The sequence below is a fragment of the Lepidochelys kempii genome, chromosome 1 (genome assembly GCF_965140285.1).
Source record: "Lepidochelys kempii isolate rLepKem1 chromosome 1, rLepKem1.hap1, whole genome shotgun sequence".
NCBI lineage: Eukaryota > Metazoa > Chordata > Testudines > Cheloniidae > Lepidochelys > Lepidochelys kempii.
In genome coordinates this window covers 185,722,710-185,738,738 of record NC_136380.1, presented here as the reverse complement: position 1 = coordinate 185,738,738, position 16,029 = coordinate 185,722,710, and the positions used below count along the sequence as shown (strand labels likewise).

General features: G+C 41.5%; 1 protein-coding gene across 9 annotated transcripts in view; it reads right to left on the bottom strand.

The window, feature by feature from the left end:
• Positions 1-1,513: 1,513 nt before the first annotated feature.
• HTR1F (5-hydroxytryptamine receptor 1F) overlaps positions 1,514-16,029 on the bottom strand; it is a 193,664-nt gene continuing 179,148 nt past the window's right edge. For 5 of the 9 annotated variants that reach the window (XR_012154088.1, XR_012154060.1, XR_012154092.1 and 2 more), the window contains 2 exons: positions 3,890-14,946; positions 1,514-3,336 (listed from right to left, as the gene is read on the bottom strand). Coding sequence is in view for 3 of the 9 variants with exons in the window: in XM_073304247.1 (XP_073160348.1) it covers positions 13,814-14,908 (1,095 nt within the window). In the remaining 6 variants the exon portion in view is untranslated. Of the gene's footprint in view, positions 14,947-16,029 lie in introns of all 9 variants that reach the window. The other 4 variants (XM_073304278.2, XM_073304287.1, XR_012154087.2 and 1 more) reach the window with 3 other exon arrangements.

The window sequence follows — 16,029 nt, the reverse complement described above, 5'->3', positions numbered from 1 at the left end:
CCTGTACAAGTTCTACCCTCTCATCCTTTGCCATATTTTTTCTTTGATTTCCTACCCTACTTCATCCCACTAGAGATTCTTTCAAATGAGCTCTTTTGTCTAATTATTTAAAATAAATGAAATTCATGTCTCTATTTAAACCGACTCTCTTGCTTGCTCCATTGTGCACATTTGCTGTGGGTGGGAACAGCCAGGACTTGGAGCAGGGTAAATGGAAGGGATGGATCACAGAAATGTTACTCAATTTTATATTTCATTGTATGTAGGGAGAGCTCAAGTTTTTGTCTCTCCAAGCTTCAGCCTGCAAGTGAAAGAGTGTTTTCAATGATTTCTCATTACTTCAGTTGAGGGGGGGCGGAGGAATGCAGAAAGCAAAGTGAGTTTGGTTCTACTGTGTTTTAGTTCCACACCAAGTGAACTGGAGACCTGTGTAGGTTGGGCAAGAGAGGAAAATAGTTGTTGTGTGATTCTGTCTTTGTGTCCCATAACACACGTTATTGGCTGCACTGTCTCTCCTGGACCTCCTCCGAAGGTTGTGTGCATGCCGCCTATCACGTCCAATGTAGATGAGAATTTTGCCCTGGCTTAGAATTCCAGCATAATCTGATGTTGGATCTGCCTATCTCTAGGGGTGTTAATATGGGGGAAGACTTTTCAAGGGCACAGATGGCATTCAAGCATTAGTTTTCACTGGTTTTTAATGGCAGTTAGGTGCCTAAAGGCCATTTATGCCTTTGAAATTATCCTTTGGTCTGTACCCAGGCCTGTGGGAGGCCTGCAGATCACAGCACTTAGAAAGCTCCTAGGCACACACAAACAATGGACTAGCTGGGGCCAGTAATGTTATCTGAAAGGATGCAGTAAGTAAAGGTGCTAAGTGCAGTGGTGACTCTGAAGGGGATGGTGTCTGTGGCGGCTGGTCGAGCTCCCTGTTCAGTTCTCTGGAGATGTCGGCTGACTTTGGAGTGGGCCTGCATAGCTCGTACAGAAGTGTAGCAAAGTCAAGGAAGTGCCTTTGTGGCTAGTGGATCTCATTAGGAGATTCCTGCTGAGCCTCTCTCTCCCTCTTGCCACCTTCCCCTTTTCCTTGAGTCACCTCATAACAGGGTGGGTTGATCTAATCATAATTTCACCAAATGGAAAGTCTTGACTTAAAATTGATGATTTAAACCACATTTCCATTTGACTTCAGTAATTTTCTAAAGAAAGGTGCATTCTCATTGGTTGACAGAATTATTAAAATATGTTGATTTTTCAACTCAATAGAGCCTTTACACTAGCCTTGGTACCTCGTTTTGCTTCCTAGAAGGGAACACTATAACTACACACATTTATTCAAGGAATTGTATAGCTTAATATTTTCAGATTCTTATTAATTGTACATTTTTTAGTATACTAGAAAATGGTGAATGATATTTTTTTATTTACTAGAGAATTAACTTTTTGCTTATTATTTGTGTCAGGCTACATTAGGATGGAAACTAAAATGTAATTGAACACAAAACAGCATATAAAATATATTTTATTAAACAAAACAACCTTAAATGTTTTGGATACATAAATTTCTCACCAAAACACATTTCACATTTACAGCTAAATGATTTATTAAACAGAAGGATTAACTGTAGTTAGTGAATTAAATTGGTTATTTGGGGTCAGCCTGGGCAAATTTTCAAATATGCCTACGTGAAAGTGACTGGAACTTAAGGTCCTACTTGCCCAAGTCTCTTGAAAATGAGATTGTTTCCTAAATTACTCTAAACTGTCTTTCAAACTTTTCAACTAGTAGATCTCATCCTCTCCCTCCTTACTCTTATTCATAGACTAGAAGACACAGACAAGTTTTTGTGTTGTTGTTTTTTCTCCAACTCCCAATTGATTTCTCAGTTTGGAATGAATGAGTCCAAATAAAGAGAATATTTTTTTCTGTACCTGCAGAAGAGGCTACCACTGTCTAAAACTGGTTTAGCACTTCATCAAAGTCTGGTTCCAGGTGCTTAGCTAGTGATTTCCACCAGTTCAGTGGTGTGACTTTCTTTAAACCATCATCAGCAAACATGTACTGCTTGAATGGTTCACGTCCAGCCCTGAAATTTATTATTGGTATGATTAGTGATACCCCATGTCATAGCAGCTGCTGCTTCTTCAGCAGTTACATATATACCTGGTAATTGGCAAGAAAATTAAGTGCAGTAAGTGCTTGATCCATTTGTTTCTTTACTGCCTGCAATTTAACTTTGTAGTTGAGTATTTCTTTTTTTAATGTCTCAAAGTTCTTTCCAAATTTCAACAACTTCAGCAATACAGCAGTAGTCGTTCTACTGTTTGTTTAAGGCTATGAAAATAGATATCTGTATTTCAGTACATCATGTATATTCTCTTTAGTCTGATGTTGACTACTTTGGCTATAGTAGTTCCATCTGTTTTGTTGCAATTTTCTTCACAAATTGTCATCAGAATAGGACAATTCTTAATAAATAGCTCAAAACAGTCAACCACTGAATTCCATTGTACGTCATAGAGGAAAATTAGTTTAGACCCTCCTGTTCTCTTTGCTGAAGCGAACTGGTGGTGATGAGAATATTTTGCAATTTCAGCAACGTTTTCTCTTATTCTTGGAGTTGTACGTAAGTCTTTGGCTAAAAGATGCAGCAAATGAGCACTGTACCCATAATGTTGTACGTTTCAGGTTTCCTTCATTATCTTCTAGATTTTGTTTAATCTTTGCTACATTTGCAGCATTGCCTATGACAAAGGTATACACTTGAATTTTTTGTTCACAGTTTATCGATTTTACTGCTGCTTAAATATTCTGCTAAATGCATGTTTCCTGATGGATCAATTGTTTCTGTAAGATAGACAACTCCGTCTTTGTCACACAAGCACAGACTACTGGATCATTGTGTACATTGCTCCACCCATCAATTTAATGAATTTCCTGTCAATATTTATTACACACTATTCAGTTTACTTCTTATAGATTGTATCCAGGAACCTTCCAGGGATGTCTGCTCTGTTGGGTGGAGTGTTGACTGGTCGTAATGAGCGAAACTTGTCAATGAAACGTTTGTTCTAAACAAGACAAAAAGGAGGATGTGTTGCAAAAGTGAACCAAGCAATCTTTTCATCTCTGGTGTCTTGCTGGAATTTGCTGGTCCTGATTATTAAGTCATCTAGGGTGTTACCGGATGATGAAGAAAGGCTGTGTGGTGTTTTTTATTACAGGTAATTTACTGTCTGACAAATGTGTAGTTGCCATGCTGCTTGTGGTGTTGGCAGATGACTCTGAAGTTGCAGACGATGGACATTCGTAGCCCCTTATGTGTAACCTGGACTCTGGAAAAAAAATATGGTAAAAAAAAAAAAAAAGTCACGGTCACTCCCTTAGTATTACTCAGTGCACTGCTTTAAAAACATGAGATTGTAAATGAAAGATTCCTCTTACTGCAGCTATTTATACCGCTGTTGAAGCAATACAATTAATTCTAAACCCAGTTCATACTGAAAATAATTAATCTAGTGCAAGGATTATTTAAATCTGTTTGAACCCTTATCTCTAGCACCATACCAAACATATTGGGGGAAAAACACTTTTTATATGTTAAAAGTCATAAGTGCCTAATAAAACTTTACTATTAAACAGGAAATCTTCACCTAGGATGATTGCACTATTGAGCAATAAAAAAATCACTTCAGAAGTCCAGCAGTATCAGTAAAAATGTAATTGATAAATACTCCCACAACTAATTAACTTACTAATTATATTTTGAACACAAACATTTTGAAGTTCAGAAGTAAGTAATCACCCAAAACACAAATGTATCTTTTAGCAGCATAGTAAGACATGGTGGGTCGTCCATAAGAATGGTGCAAAAATAAGTTTACTAACCAGTTGATCCAGATAGTTCAGACCTGTCCACATCTTCAAAGTCATTGCCTCTTGAAGAGCATTTTTCATGTTGTTTTATTCTGACAACCAGGCCTTGCAGCTCTTTCTTGCACTGCTTACATTTGACACATGTTCCTTTTTACCCAGAGGTACAGGAATTTCTTGAAAATATTCCCCGATAGGGGTCTTTTTTACAACCTGCCCCCATGGCAGGTTTTTTCCTTCAAGTTCCCAGGTGTTGAAATCAACACTAGAGGCTGCACTCTGAAGAATGTTGTCTCTTCTTCCCCTGGTGTCCTGCTTTGGCACCAGTTTTGCTCCTTGCTGGTTGCGCCCTCTGCTCCTGCTCCCTTGTTACGAACTCCTCTGCCCCCAGAAAAGCACACCAACTACCAGCAATTCAAGGCTTCTGCCCGTAATACCTACATGCCTTTTGCACTGCAGTATTTGATTGTTTAGAGATGGGGGGGCAGTTGAGAAATTAATGGATTTGTGTCTCTCTGCAAGCATGCAAGGACACAGACCAAGGCCATTTACTTGAAGTGACCAGTCACCCAGACACAATGTCTGGTAGTTACTGAGCAATCAGTGTTTTAACATGAGCTGGAGAGTAAGTGCCCATGGTGGTTGAAGTAAAAAAAATTGTAATTTATGAACTGAGCCAATCAGAGCTCAGGTAGGGAGCCGCTATAAAATAGGAGACTGAGACCACCCAACTGGGCTAAGTGGATGATCCTGTTGATGTCTCCTAGAGTAAGAGGCTGTCCCCCAATGCCTGTGATGACTTTGCCAATTTCTTGCACCAGCAGCACTGCCTCTGGGTCCCCTACCAGATCAAGCCCTTCATGAAAGACCTATTGTGCCCTATTTATAGAGCTTTGTTTCAAAAGTTTAGATGCTTTCCCCTGATTCTTTCTTTCTTTCGACAAGCACACTTTTCAGGCAACGTTTTTGATACAGGCTCATGGGTTCAGCATATTTTTTTTTAATTTAAATGTCTTCAGAGATTACAAGTAGAATAGGCCTTAACCCATTTTGTATTGAAATCAGGTTTCATTTGAAAGAGGTTTATTTTTTTTTAAATGTATAATAGATCTATTATTTTTTTAAAAATACACCGTGTCTCATGATGTATACATGGAACTTGGTTAGGTGCGATACTGCGGCCTCTCCACATTGCTGTCCTGCTCTCTCTCAAAAGTTGGGTATGTCAGCCACAGCCCTTTCTATCTCTTCCCGGCCTTATGTAGCCCCTGCCCTAATCCTGACTTTCCCTCCTTCCCTGTATTAATTCTATAAACCCTCACTAAATCCTGTGTTCGTTTTCTCTCTCTCTTCAGTGTGTATGTGGGTCATTGCTCTGTGCACCATCATGGTTTAAGGGTGCACAGATTGCAAGCAACCCATCAGGGCTGCTATTTAAATAGCTTTTGTTGCACCTCCTGGCATAGTCCATTCTCTTAGTACAATTAATTTTTGAGCACCTGGTGCAGACCTTTAGCATTTTCAGGAGTTCACGGGGACACCTAACTGGGTGCCTGTGCTCAAGCCATTGGCTGCTCAGTTAGCTTGGGTGTGGACCAGTCACCATCTTTCAGCCTCCTGAATGGCACCCAAATGACTATTTGCTGCTGTCCAAGCTTTTGAAAATGTTGGGCATTAAACTTTTCTTTTTTCTGTGCTTTTTCACTCATCTGTAAAATGGAGATAATACCTACCTACCTCAAAGGGAGGCAGTGAGGGTTAGTTACTTAATATTTCTTCAGTGCATTGACATCATAAAGTGAAATTATGGGGAGATAAGACTCAATAGTTGAGGTTGCAACAATCTTCTAATGTAAAGTTCAGCTTTAGCTGCAATAGGTTGCCCGCCTGGAGAATTGATTGGGGACATTGGAAATGATCAGATTTAACCTGAAGGCAAATGTGGAAGAAAAATCCATCCAACTATTCTTGAGATACAGGTTATTTAAAAAAATAGCCTAATTTGAATTTTGTACTTCATGCTTATTTGTCTTTCCCCATGTTTAGAACTGGCTGGCTGCTTTACTACCATTTCAGATTCTTCAGCATTGTGCCCCCTTAAATTGCATACTGTTTTCATTTGAAGAAAATAGGTTGTAATTTGTGGCAGTTTTTGTTGTGGGTGGCTAGAGACCCCCCCTTTGTTCCCACTGATTCAGGATCTGTGTGCTTGTGTATGCGAGTGGGAGAACATGTCCTCTTCCATCAGCTGTTTGCAGCACAGAAAGAACTCGAGACCTCCTATGGCTGATCTTTTAGCTCAAATAGTTGAGGACTATTCCTTGGAGTTCTGTAATATAATGGAAACTAATTGTAAGTAGAGTGACCGCTAGCAGGCACCACTAATTAGGTGCAGCCTTCAAATGCTGGGGTGTTGCCAATGAAGCTCTAGATATTGCAAAAATTGTCTACCACTGGTTATATCCTAAAGCATGAAGATTATTAGTTCTTCTGATTACACCTTAATTGTTTCACTAGTGCTATAAAAAGGAGTAACTGCTGTTTTTAAAAAGCTAAAGGATAAAGATTAACTTGAGTTTCAATGCAATGGATATTTAGAAAGAAGAAAGCAATGTTTAATTTTGGGATGGTGACACGTTACTATGGACCTAGAAGCCATCTTGGGCTATAAGTGGAGATGAGAACATATTTGCTAATACTGTTCATTTTTTATGTAGCAACTTCTTATATCTTCAGAACTGGAGCTAAAATTATACCTTCCCTAAAACATGGATTCAAGTGATTTGAACTATTATTGTATTAAAAATATCATCACTCAAATAACTGATGTGATTCACCACTTAAATACTTTTTTTGGCATTATTCTGTCTCGAGAATTTTAATATGCAGTTAGTATGTCAGCTATTTAACTAACCAAGCCAACTGTTCTTTTATCCAAAAATGTTTCTGTTAGAAATGTCTTCAGGGGCTCGAAGGTTTATAGTTGAAACAAAAATTGATTGGAACGTAAGAGAGAGGAGAAGCCTCTGATTTTTTAGACTCCAGATTCAATAAGATTGTACTAGTGTTGTTACTTTGCTCCGCTAACATTATTGACTTGCTCAGCTACAAGGTTTGGCACCAGATCATTTTGACACAGATGAGTTTCTGTTTAGTGCCGCATTATTCACACTGACGTTACTGACTTCCTTCTGCACCATTTTATATGATCAAAATCTGTAACCTGGTGCCTCTTGGCAAACCTGTGCTGCATCAAGTTTCCCAAGTCTTGAAAATCTCCTAATATGTCATAAAGCCCCTGAGCCAGGTAGCTACACAAGAGAATCAAATTTCACTTCCAAAAATGTTTATAACCCTCATGATTGCACAAAAAAGCATGAAAATAAAATGTTTATAACCCTCATGATTGCACAAAAAAGCATGAAAATGTGACCTAAGTGCACCCTGTGGTTGGCAACAGTGGAAGGCTTAGAACTTGGATCTAACTATGCCCCTTTATTCAGAGACCAATCCCACCCTGTCCCATGTGGTGCATTGTGGGGTTTTGCATACCCACAGCCGGTGCATGAAGAAACACTCCAAGACCAAACCTGTACATCTACCCTCTGCGCCATGTGCTAACTCCTAACTTACCCCTCTGCTTCTCAAATGTGTGGCCATAATGGCAAGTCTGATGTGGACTGAATCTGGGGATACCGGTGGGCAGGCATCTTTGTAACATATCTGTGTCAGCAGGGATCCAGGATTAGGTATGCGTGTATTCATGTATAATTTTGCGTGCGGGGGATGGGGGAGGTGTGATTCATTGTCTTTACTTATGGCTACCCAGAAAAAACTGCCTCTGCACTCTCTCGCAGCTAGAGGAAGTGGCACAGGGCCAAAAGAGTGGGACGCCCTACACAATCCTGGTCCCTAGAATTCAATGGGTTTGCTGCTTTGGGCAAAACCTCTTGGCTGTTTCAGGATCTGACCCGTAGCAATGTAGCATTAAATGTTTGCCTTAATCTTTACAAGGTTTCTAACGGTCCTTTTCACATACCCTGTATAGGGGAAAAAAGGAATCTTCCCTCACACTGCCACAACCAGGGTTTTATACTGTCATAGTCACATGGACAGCAAAGACCAAGTGTATTCTGACAGGTATAATATGTTGAGTTTGGAGTTGCCTGTTGAGTGATTTTCCTCTCATTGTTACAAAGATGGCACTATTAATACTGCAACTAATGGCATTAAGAGTTTAGAGGATGGCTGCAGATCCTGATTGTCCAAAAGCACGCTCTGATCGATTGGATGGGGGTGTCTCTTGATGCAGTTGTGCCCCAGCTCACAATGGTATACAAGTGAGACCTCCTCACTAAAATAAACATGCTCACAAATCTTCATGCCCTTCTAAGGGGGGTCAGGGAGACATTCAGGGAGAAAAAGAACAATAAAGCAACCTGGGGAGAGGAAAAAGTGACCCAACTGAGACTACCTGCTCTCACATACTAGGTGTGGCCTCTTCAACTACTTCATTTTTTACAGTAAAAATGAATTTAAACTGGGGACTAACTGTTCAGTATTCCAAATTGTTTCAGAATAGCAGGAACTAGTAGCACGATCTCTTAAGGTTGCCTGGCAGTTCCTAATATAAGACACTGTTTTTAATTGCTTTTACCTTTATCAAACCTTAACCATTTGGGCTAAAATGTTCCATGTGAGGTAGGTGTCTCAGGCTGAACATTTCTGGAAAACTTCACCCAAAAGGGCTCGGGTATTTCTGAGAATGAGGCTAGGAAAAATGTTGGTTTTGCACATGTTAAATTGTTGAGATTTTTTTTCTTTGAAAAGTTCTAGTGGCCATGCTTTAGGGCAGGGACTTGAAATATAGCAAGGAGGTGGCTGGTGTCAAGGATGTCCCTTTTGCTATCCCTGTGAAAATCCACCCAAATGTAGCCAAGGCATAAGGCTTGGCCGAATTCAATTTTTATTTTTTTCATGGTGTGGATAGGTTATATCAGTTGATTTCTAAGCAATCTTTTTTTTAAAAAAGATTTTTATAGATGTAAATGTTCACCATTGTGATCTGACCCCCTCCCATTTTCCACAATTGACAGTAGATGTTGAGAATCAAAAAGCTGAAGCTTTAACTGTTAAAACACAAATTGCCAACATCATATGTCAACATATAAAAAGTAAAACTGTGTTCTCAGGCAAAGAAAGAGAGAGTGGTATTTTATCTGTAAATTTCAATGATCATCAATGAAAATATTGTTTGTTTGGTGTATACACAGTGAAATGGATGTTTACCAATTAAATCTAATCCATCCCAGCCTAGTTCTAAGCCTTTGAAAAATCACAGTTCACATGTTCAGACTTCAGAGATTTTTGTCTATTAACATTAAAGATTCCATGCACATTGAGCATGCTCCAGCCTCTCATGGCTCCCATTGCTGATCAGATGGCATCTGTGCCATCCCCACAGAACTGAGCATGCTCGGGTCTCCAGCATCAAAGCTGAATTTTCCCTCTAATTAATCCTCCAGGTTGGGGTCAGGCTGGGCAGCTGCTTTCAAGAGCAGGGAGCCTGTGACACTCTCTTCCCCCAGTCTGTGCCCAGGCAGTGGTGGGGGACGAGAAAGATGCCCGATTTGAAAGCAGAGGGGACAAACAGCAGACTAGGGAGAGGAAAAGGAGATTGGGACTGCAGAAGGGGAGACAAACTGACTGAGAGTTTGGGGAGGGGGAGCGTTGGGACTAATTGGGCAAGGACACTAAGACCTGGTGAGGGAAATGGGGTGGACAGGAGGAGAGAAAGGAACTGTGAGGCAGTTGGCTGGGTCATGGGTAGAAACACTGAGATCTGAGGAGGAGGTGGGGGAAAGACTGGGACTGTTTGGACAAGGAGACTGGGCCTAGGAAGTCGTGTGGGAGGGAAGAAAGATGTGACAAGGCACTGGACTGTGGGGGGAGAACTGGGACTGCCAGGACAAAAAGCCGGGAGGTGGTGGGAGACAGATTAGATGCTGAAGGGAGACACGGACTGGAAGCCAGGGAAGGGGAGAAGGAAGGGAGGAACTGGGACTGGCTGGGCAAGGAGACTAGGACAAGGAACCAGAGGTGTGGAAGAGACAAGACAGGGACAGTTTGGAGGGGGTGGAGCTGATCCAACTGTGACCTGCTCCTAGCAGAAGGGGTCACACTTGATGGAATGGGGAGAAGTCTGTACCTATGAGAGACCACTCACCACCAGGACCTGGAATGGAACCCAAAGTTCCTGAGTCTCACCCTTTCTCTACTGCCAACAAAGAGCTGTGAAATCCCCTGTGTCTATCCCCCTCAAGTGCTGGTCCACAAAGAGGATGATAACCTACTACTGCTATCAATTACTCCAGACAGAGAATGAGGGGAGGGGGCTATAAAAAGCTTCCTATTTTGATTTTATATATATCCATATACGCACACTTTTTCCCATTTACTAAGAACCTTTTCATAGGGGCAGGTTACAGGGTAAAATTTCAGTGAGACTTAAGTGCAGTCAAATTTTAGTTGGATGCCTAAAATCATGCATTTAAAAACAAATGAAATGTAAAACCAAGGTAGCCCATTCTGCTAGCAAAACGTCAGGCCAGGGTATGCCTATTGCTGTTGATGTACTTTTGCGTGTGAGTGAAAGCACAAGGCTGTATACAGCAGAGGTACTGAATCACGTGATACAGAACTACTTCAGTCCAAGAAGAAAAACTCTTACACACACGTACAGCATGCTGGAGAAACACCAGAGGTGAAACAAATCGTGTGTGTGTATGAGGAGGGAGATCCTGGATGCTGTTAGAGAACTGGAGGTGATGGGAAGCAGCTAGCCACTAAAGAAATGGTACGCCATGATCTGCAAGTGGGGTGGGTTTTTTTTGTTTTTAAATAGGAAAATTACCCACTAATTACCATAGATTTGTTGGCGTCATATCTTTCACTACTGGTGTGTTCAATGATAAGCAGATGCAGCGCTGGGAAAACAATACAAGGAAACCACCTCTGCATCTTGTTTAGCAACTTAATTGGAGTTAGTGTATACTACTAGCAAGATGCAAAAATGACAACTCTCTCTTTATCTGTATATTGTGCCATTCTTTGAGCCTGAGCCATTGTATCTAGATCTGATAGCTTCAGGACCTTTCTCCTCAACAGCAATGCCTATTTTTGTCTGTCATCCGCTTTCACAATGTGTCACCAAGTTGCTTATAAGTGAAAGTAGTATACTCTGGCCCTCAGCACCAGCTCTGAAAACAGATGGGATCCACCACGCACTGCTCAGGTAGTAGCACTCTGACTTCTGGGTTAGCAGCTCCTGGGTTCAAGACCCACCCCAGGCTATCCAAGCTGGAGATGGTGGTAGTCGGGAAGCACTGCACTGTTGGAGGTGAAATCCTTCCATTGAAATGTTACAGGGAGATGCCTTTGGTGGTGTATCTTTTTGAAAGTTGGATTCCATGGCACTGTTTGCAGAGAGTAGGGGACAAGCTATCGGGGGGGAGGGATAGCTCAGTGGTTTGAGCATTGGCCTGCTAAACCCAGGGTTGTAAGTTCAATCCTTGAGGGGACCATTTGGGATCTGGGGCAAAAATCGGGGATTGGTCCTGCTCTGAGCAGGGGGTTGGACTAGATGACCTCCTGAGGTCCCTTCCAACTCTGATATTCTATGATTCTAAGTTATGTTCACTTGCAGCACAATGGATTTGGACATTACAGACTGTTGCTAAGGACAGAGTGGCTGCTGAGTCAGTGTACACTCACTGCGATGCTTTGGGTTACCTGGAGCATGAAAAGTATTTATATGCAGCCACGATCCATTCTGTCATATCCTAGTGTTTTTAAAATCTAACTCAGCTACGTAGATGGTATAGCTAAGCTTTGAATTGGATTCCTAGACAAGCTGGTGGATATATGTCTGGAATCAATAGTGAGGCAAATTTGCAGTTGCTAATCTGACACACCTGAGTAACCTCAATCAAATCTTGGTGTGGAGGCAGGAACCCCGGCAATAAATTCAAAGTGGCAGAAACATAAGCTAAACACAACAAGCTTTGAATCCAATAGTTGTTTTGCAAGAAATGCCTCTTTTTTTTTTTTTTTTATGTTGTTGCTGTCTCAGCTGGTAACTAGCTGACAGAATACAAAAGGCTGTTAATTCTAGAGTTCAGCATACACGAAAAACAACACTGCTTTCCTTTGGTTACACACAGGATTTTTTTGTCTAATACTTTGAGTGCAATATGTCTCTTAAAATTAAAGATGAGCAACGCTTTATAGAAGCAACAGTTCTTCAAACCAAGGGTATAGGTACCAAGTACTGTACTTCAGGCTTTTGTAACAGATGCCCTAAATTACCGCACCCTGTGTTAGCTAGGAACCTCACTGCTGCTGCTTGCACTCTTGGCTTTGACATTAGGAGTAGCCCAAGTTCCAGTGGCTGTTAGAAGACACAGTTGGATGTTGTAGGCAGTGTACACAGGCTAATAAAGCCAATGGCTTAGCCTGGCAAACTGGTATATTTAGTCCTGAAAGGGTGTGAACCACTGGTCTGAAGTTTTTATAGCAGTCTAACAAGGGGCTCTGTTGTGGCTTTGAGCCATAGACCTGCATTGGGGGTGCAACCAACAGTCTTTCAGGGGTGGTAGTTTCCCTGCATACCCATAGGTGCTGGAGTGAGGGGTGCTGCTGCACCCCTGAGCTTGATGTGGATTCCATCATATACAGGGAAGATATGTATATGATGGAATCCATGTCATGTATGTATATTTTGGTTCAGTGGCTCTTGCATCCTCGCTATAAAAATTGTTCCAGCCCCCCTGGGCTAGGGCTGTACCCCAACCCCACCTTTGAGATGGCTGGGGCACTAAGGGGTATTAGCAGGGAGCAGCCCTGGGCATCGGGAGTACAAGGACTGTGCTTGTGCCTGTCATCTGAGGTCACTGGGGAAGGAGGCACAAGCAGGGAGGCATTTTACACCTTCCTCACCACTTGCACTCCCAAACCTTGGCCAGCTGCAATCTGACACTTCAGAGACTCTTCAGTTGCTGCTACTTGTCACCATTTAAACAATGAACTGTACTCCCCTCATCCTGGGTGCTCCGGCTGTTGGTTCATCTTACCTAGGTCAAGATTGCGACCATCCTCTGTGTGGGCGTGAGAGACCATGGAGAACACATAATGCTTGTTCTCACTGGACTACTTTGCCGAGGCTTGCGAACAGCTGGAGAGCCTTCTGTGCTGCAAGGGGGTAGTGGTCCCTCAGTGCATGCCCAGAGGTACACTTCATCTCAAAGGGAGGTGTGAGGAGACAGGGCAATAGCTGCACCCCAGCAGGCTCTGGTAGGATGCTGCATATCCTAAGAGTGCCCCCTACCTAGCGTGGGATAGGGTGGCTCCACACTGCCCCCACTGCAGGCCTGTGCCTAAACGGTATGATCGAGCCCTTAATGAAAACAGGTATTCTCCCTTTTCACAAATGCTTTATGGACCAAATCCTGGCTGTGTTTTACTCGATCGAAACACCCATTGATGGCGGTAAGTTTTGCCTAAGCAAAACTTTAGCAGCATTTAGCCTTGTAGTATGATCAGTGAGTGATGTTTTAGGCTCCGATCCCGCAAAGACTTATGAATGAGCTTAATTTTAAGCATATAAGTGGTTGACTAAGACTACTTGTGTCTTAAAGCTAAGCAGCTGCATAAGTCTCTATACAGGATTGGGGCCATACGGAACCTCTCCTTTTCTAGCACAACATTGACCCCAGAGAATCTGTCTCTTTACAGCTTACCTTTGTATCAGTCGCACCTTGCCATGTATGTGTATGTCTTTCCTAAACACAACAAATGTCTCTCTTTAGAAGTCTTATCAATTTATATATATTTTAAAAAAAATCTCTTTTCAGGTTCAGTGTTAGAAGACCAAATACTCTGTCATTGCTTGCATTGCACAAGCTTCTGAAATGCTTTCTTGAAGTCTTCATTAAAGATTGTATAGATTAGCGGGTTAATAAGAGAATTGATGTATCCCAGCCATGTCAGGAAATTGGACATTTCTTCTGAAATGTGACATCTTTCACAGGTGTTAACAACAACTTCCTTTACAAAAAAGGGGAGCCAGCAGATCACAAATGCGCCCAAAATCAAGCCCAGGGTAGTTGCTGCCTTTCTTTCTCTCGTGCTGGAGATTCTTTGTTTTTTCCAGGTTTTCTCTTGTTTGGCCTCTGACTTAGGGCTTCGCAATGTGGTATGGATTTTATCCAAGTCTGTCGAGGGATCAGATGTTTTATCTGTTGTGTAGTGCGTCAAAGCCAATTTGGTGCTTCTCTCACTCGGTTCCAAGAGGACTTGTCCATTTACCTCCTCTCTTACAATGCGGCTTACGCTCCTTCTGTGAAATGTCTTTGCTGCTTTGTAGATTTTATAATAAAGGATCAGAATCAATGCCAGTGGGATGTAAAAGGCTCCAAATGTGCAGTAAATAGTGAAAGCTATGTGGTCGTGTTTGATGATGCATTCGTCATCTTTGCTGGTTGTCTGGTGCCTCCAGAACAAAGGAGGCATAGAGATAAAAATGGATATGATCCATACCACTGCAATCATGATGCCTGCATGTTTTGGTGTTCTTTTCCTGGCATACTCCACAGCATCTGTGATTGCTCGGTACCGATCCAAAGCAATAGCAGAGAGATGCAAGATAGAACAGGTACAGCACATAATGTCAACGCTCAGCCAAACGTCACACATTATTTGTCCCATGATCCAGGTCTCCTTCACAATATACACAATGCTGAAGGGCATCACTAGGACTGCAACTAGAAAATCAGTGACTGCAAGGGAGCAGATTAAATAGTTGGCAGGGTGATGGAGCTTCTTTGTCACAATTATTGCAGTCATCACCAGAGAGTTGATGGCCGTTGTCATTAGTGCCAGCACAGAAAGAGTAAATGAAACAAGAATCTTTGATGTCACTGTTTTAAACAGTTCTTCTGATGTGTAATTTTGTTCAGTTGAGTTTATGGGATCCATGTTTCCTTTTAAAGGTGACGTTTAACCAAGGAAGACACCTGTGGAAAAGGAAACACAATTCAGAAAGTGTGCCCATAAGGGTCTTCAGGAAAGGCAACCGGCAACATTTTAGAAGGTGCCTAAGTCCCAGTTACAAAAGCGACGTAGGAATCTGTCTGTCTGTCTGTCTACACTGGAGCTAGAAGGTCTGATTGAGTGTAGCTGTGGTGGCAGGAGCAGCTAACTGCCCTGAGCACAATCCCAACCAAGACCAGCGGTCCTTACTTGAGCGGCTACCTCTTCTACCGCTGCAGATACGCTTCTATTTTTAACTTGATCAGAGAGAGAGGGAATGTCTTTGCAAACTGGAAATGACACCTTCCAGCTCAGGTGCAGATATGCCCAATGTCCCATGGAAAGCCCCATAGGTTTTCTGAGCTCAGTCATAAACCATACCCTCACATAAAAGTAAACAAGGATTGGTTTACACACTATTAGAAGTTGTGCAGGAGAAAATTTAGCAAGGAAAATATATTGCACTTAAATACTAAGAAAATACATTTTAAAACCTACTTTAGGCTAGGTACAGTTTTCAAAAGTACCTAAATTATGAACAGAAAATTGGCATATGTATGTATAGTTCATACTTTAAACACAATGATTCATCTCTCCCTTTAAAAATATATAAACTCCCAATTTATTTTAAATGAACAGAAACATTTTTCCTTCACCATCACATCAGTATTATGTTAATACCTTCTGAAGCAATGGTAATTAGCAGGAGAAATATTATGGGGATAGTAATCTTTTAGGGACTTACTAGTGAAATAAAGTGTAGTTATTTTAGTTGAACAAAACTCATTTAATTGCTTTTAAGAACAGTTTTCTCAATATATTTCTTGGTGAGAAGATTCCAGCAGCTAGTCTTACCTTAGAAAGCTTTAACTATCCAACATAGTCAATTATCTTATGCATTTCAGACTGCCTGATATTATTACTAAATTACCAGCTCGCAAAAAGCAATTTGTAAGTAATGAAACTTGAGTAACTGGTTTGGAAAGGTAGGGCAGGCTTTATGTAGGAGCCAGTGGAGCATGAGCGAGCTCTATCATTAAGAAAAGTGGCATAGGTAGATTCACAGA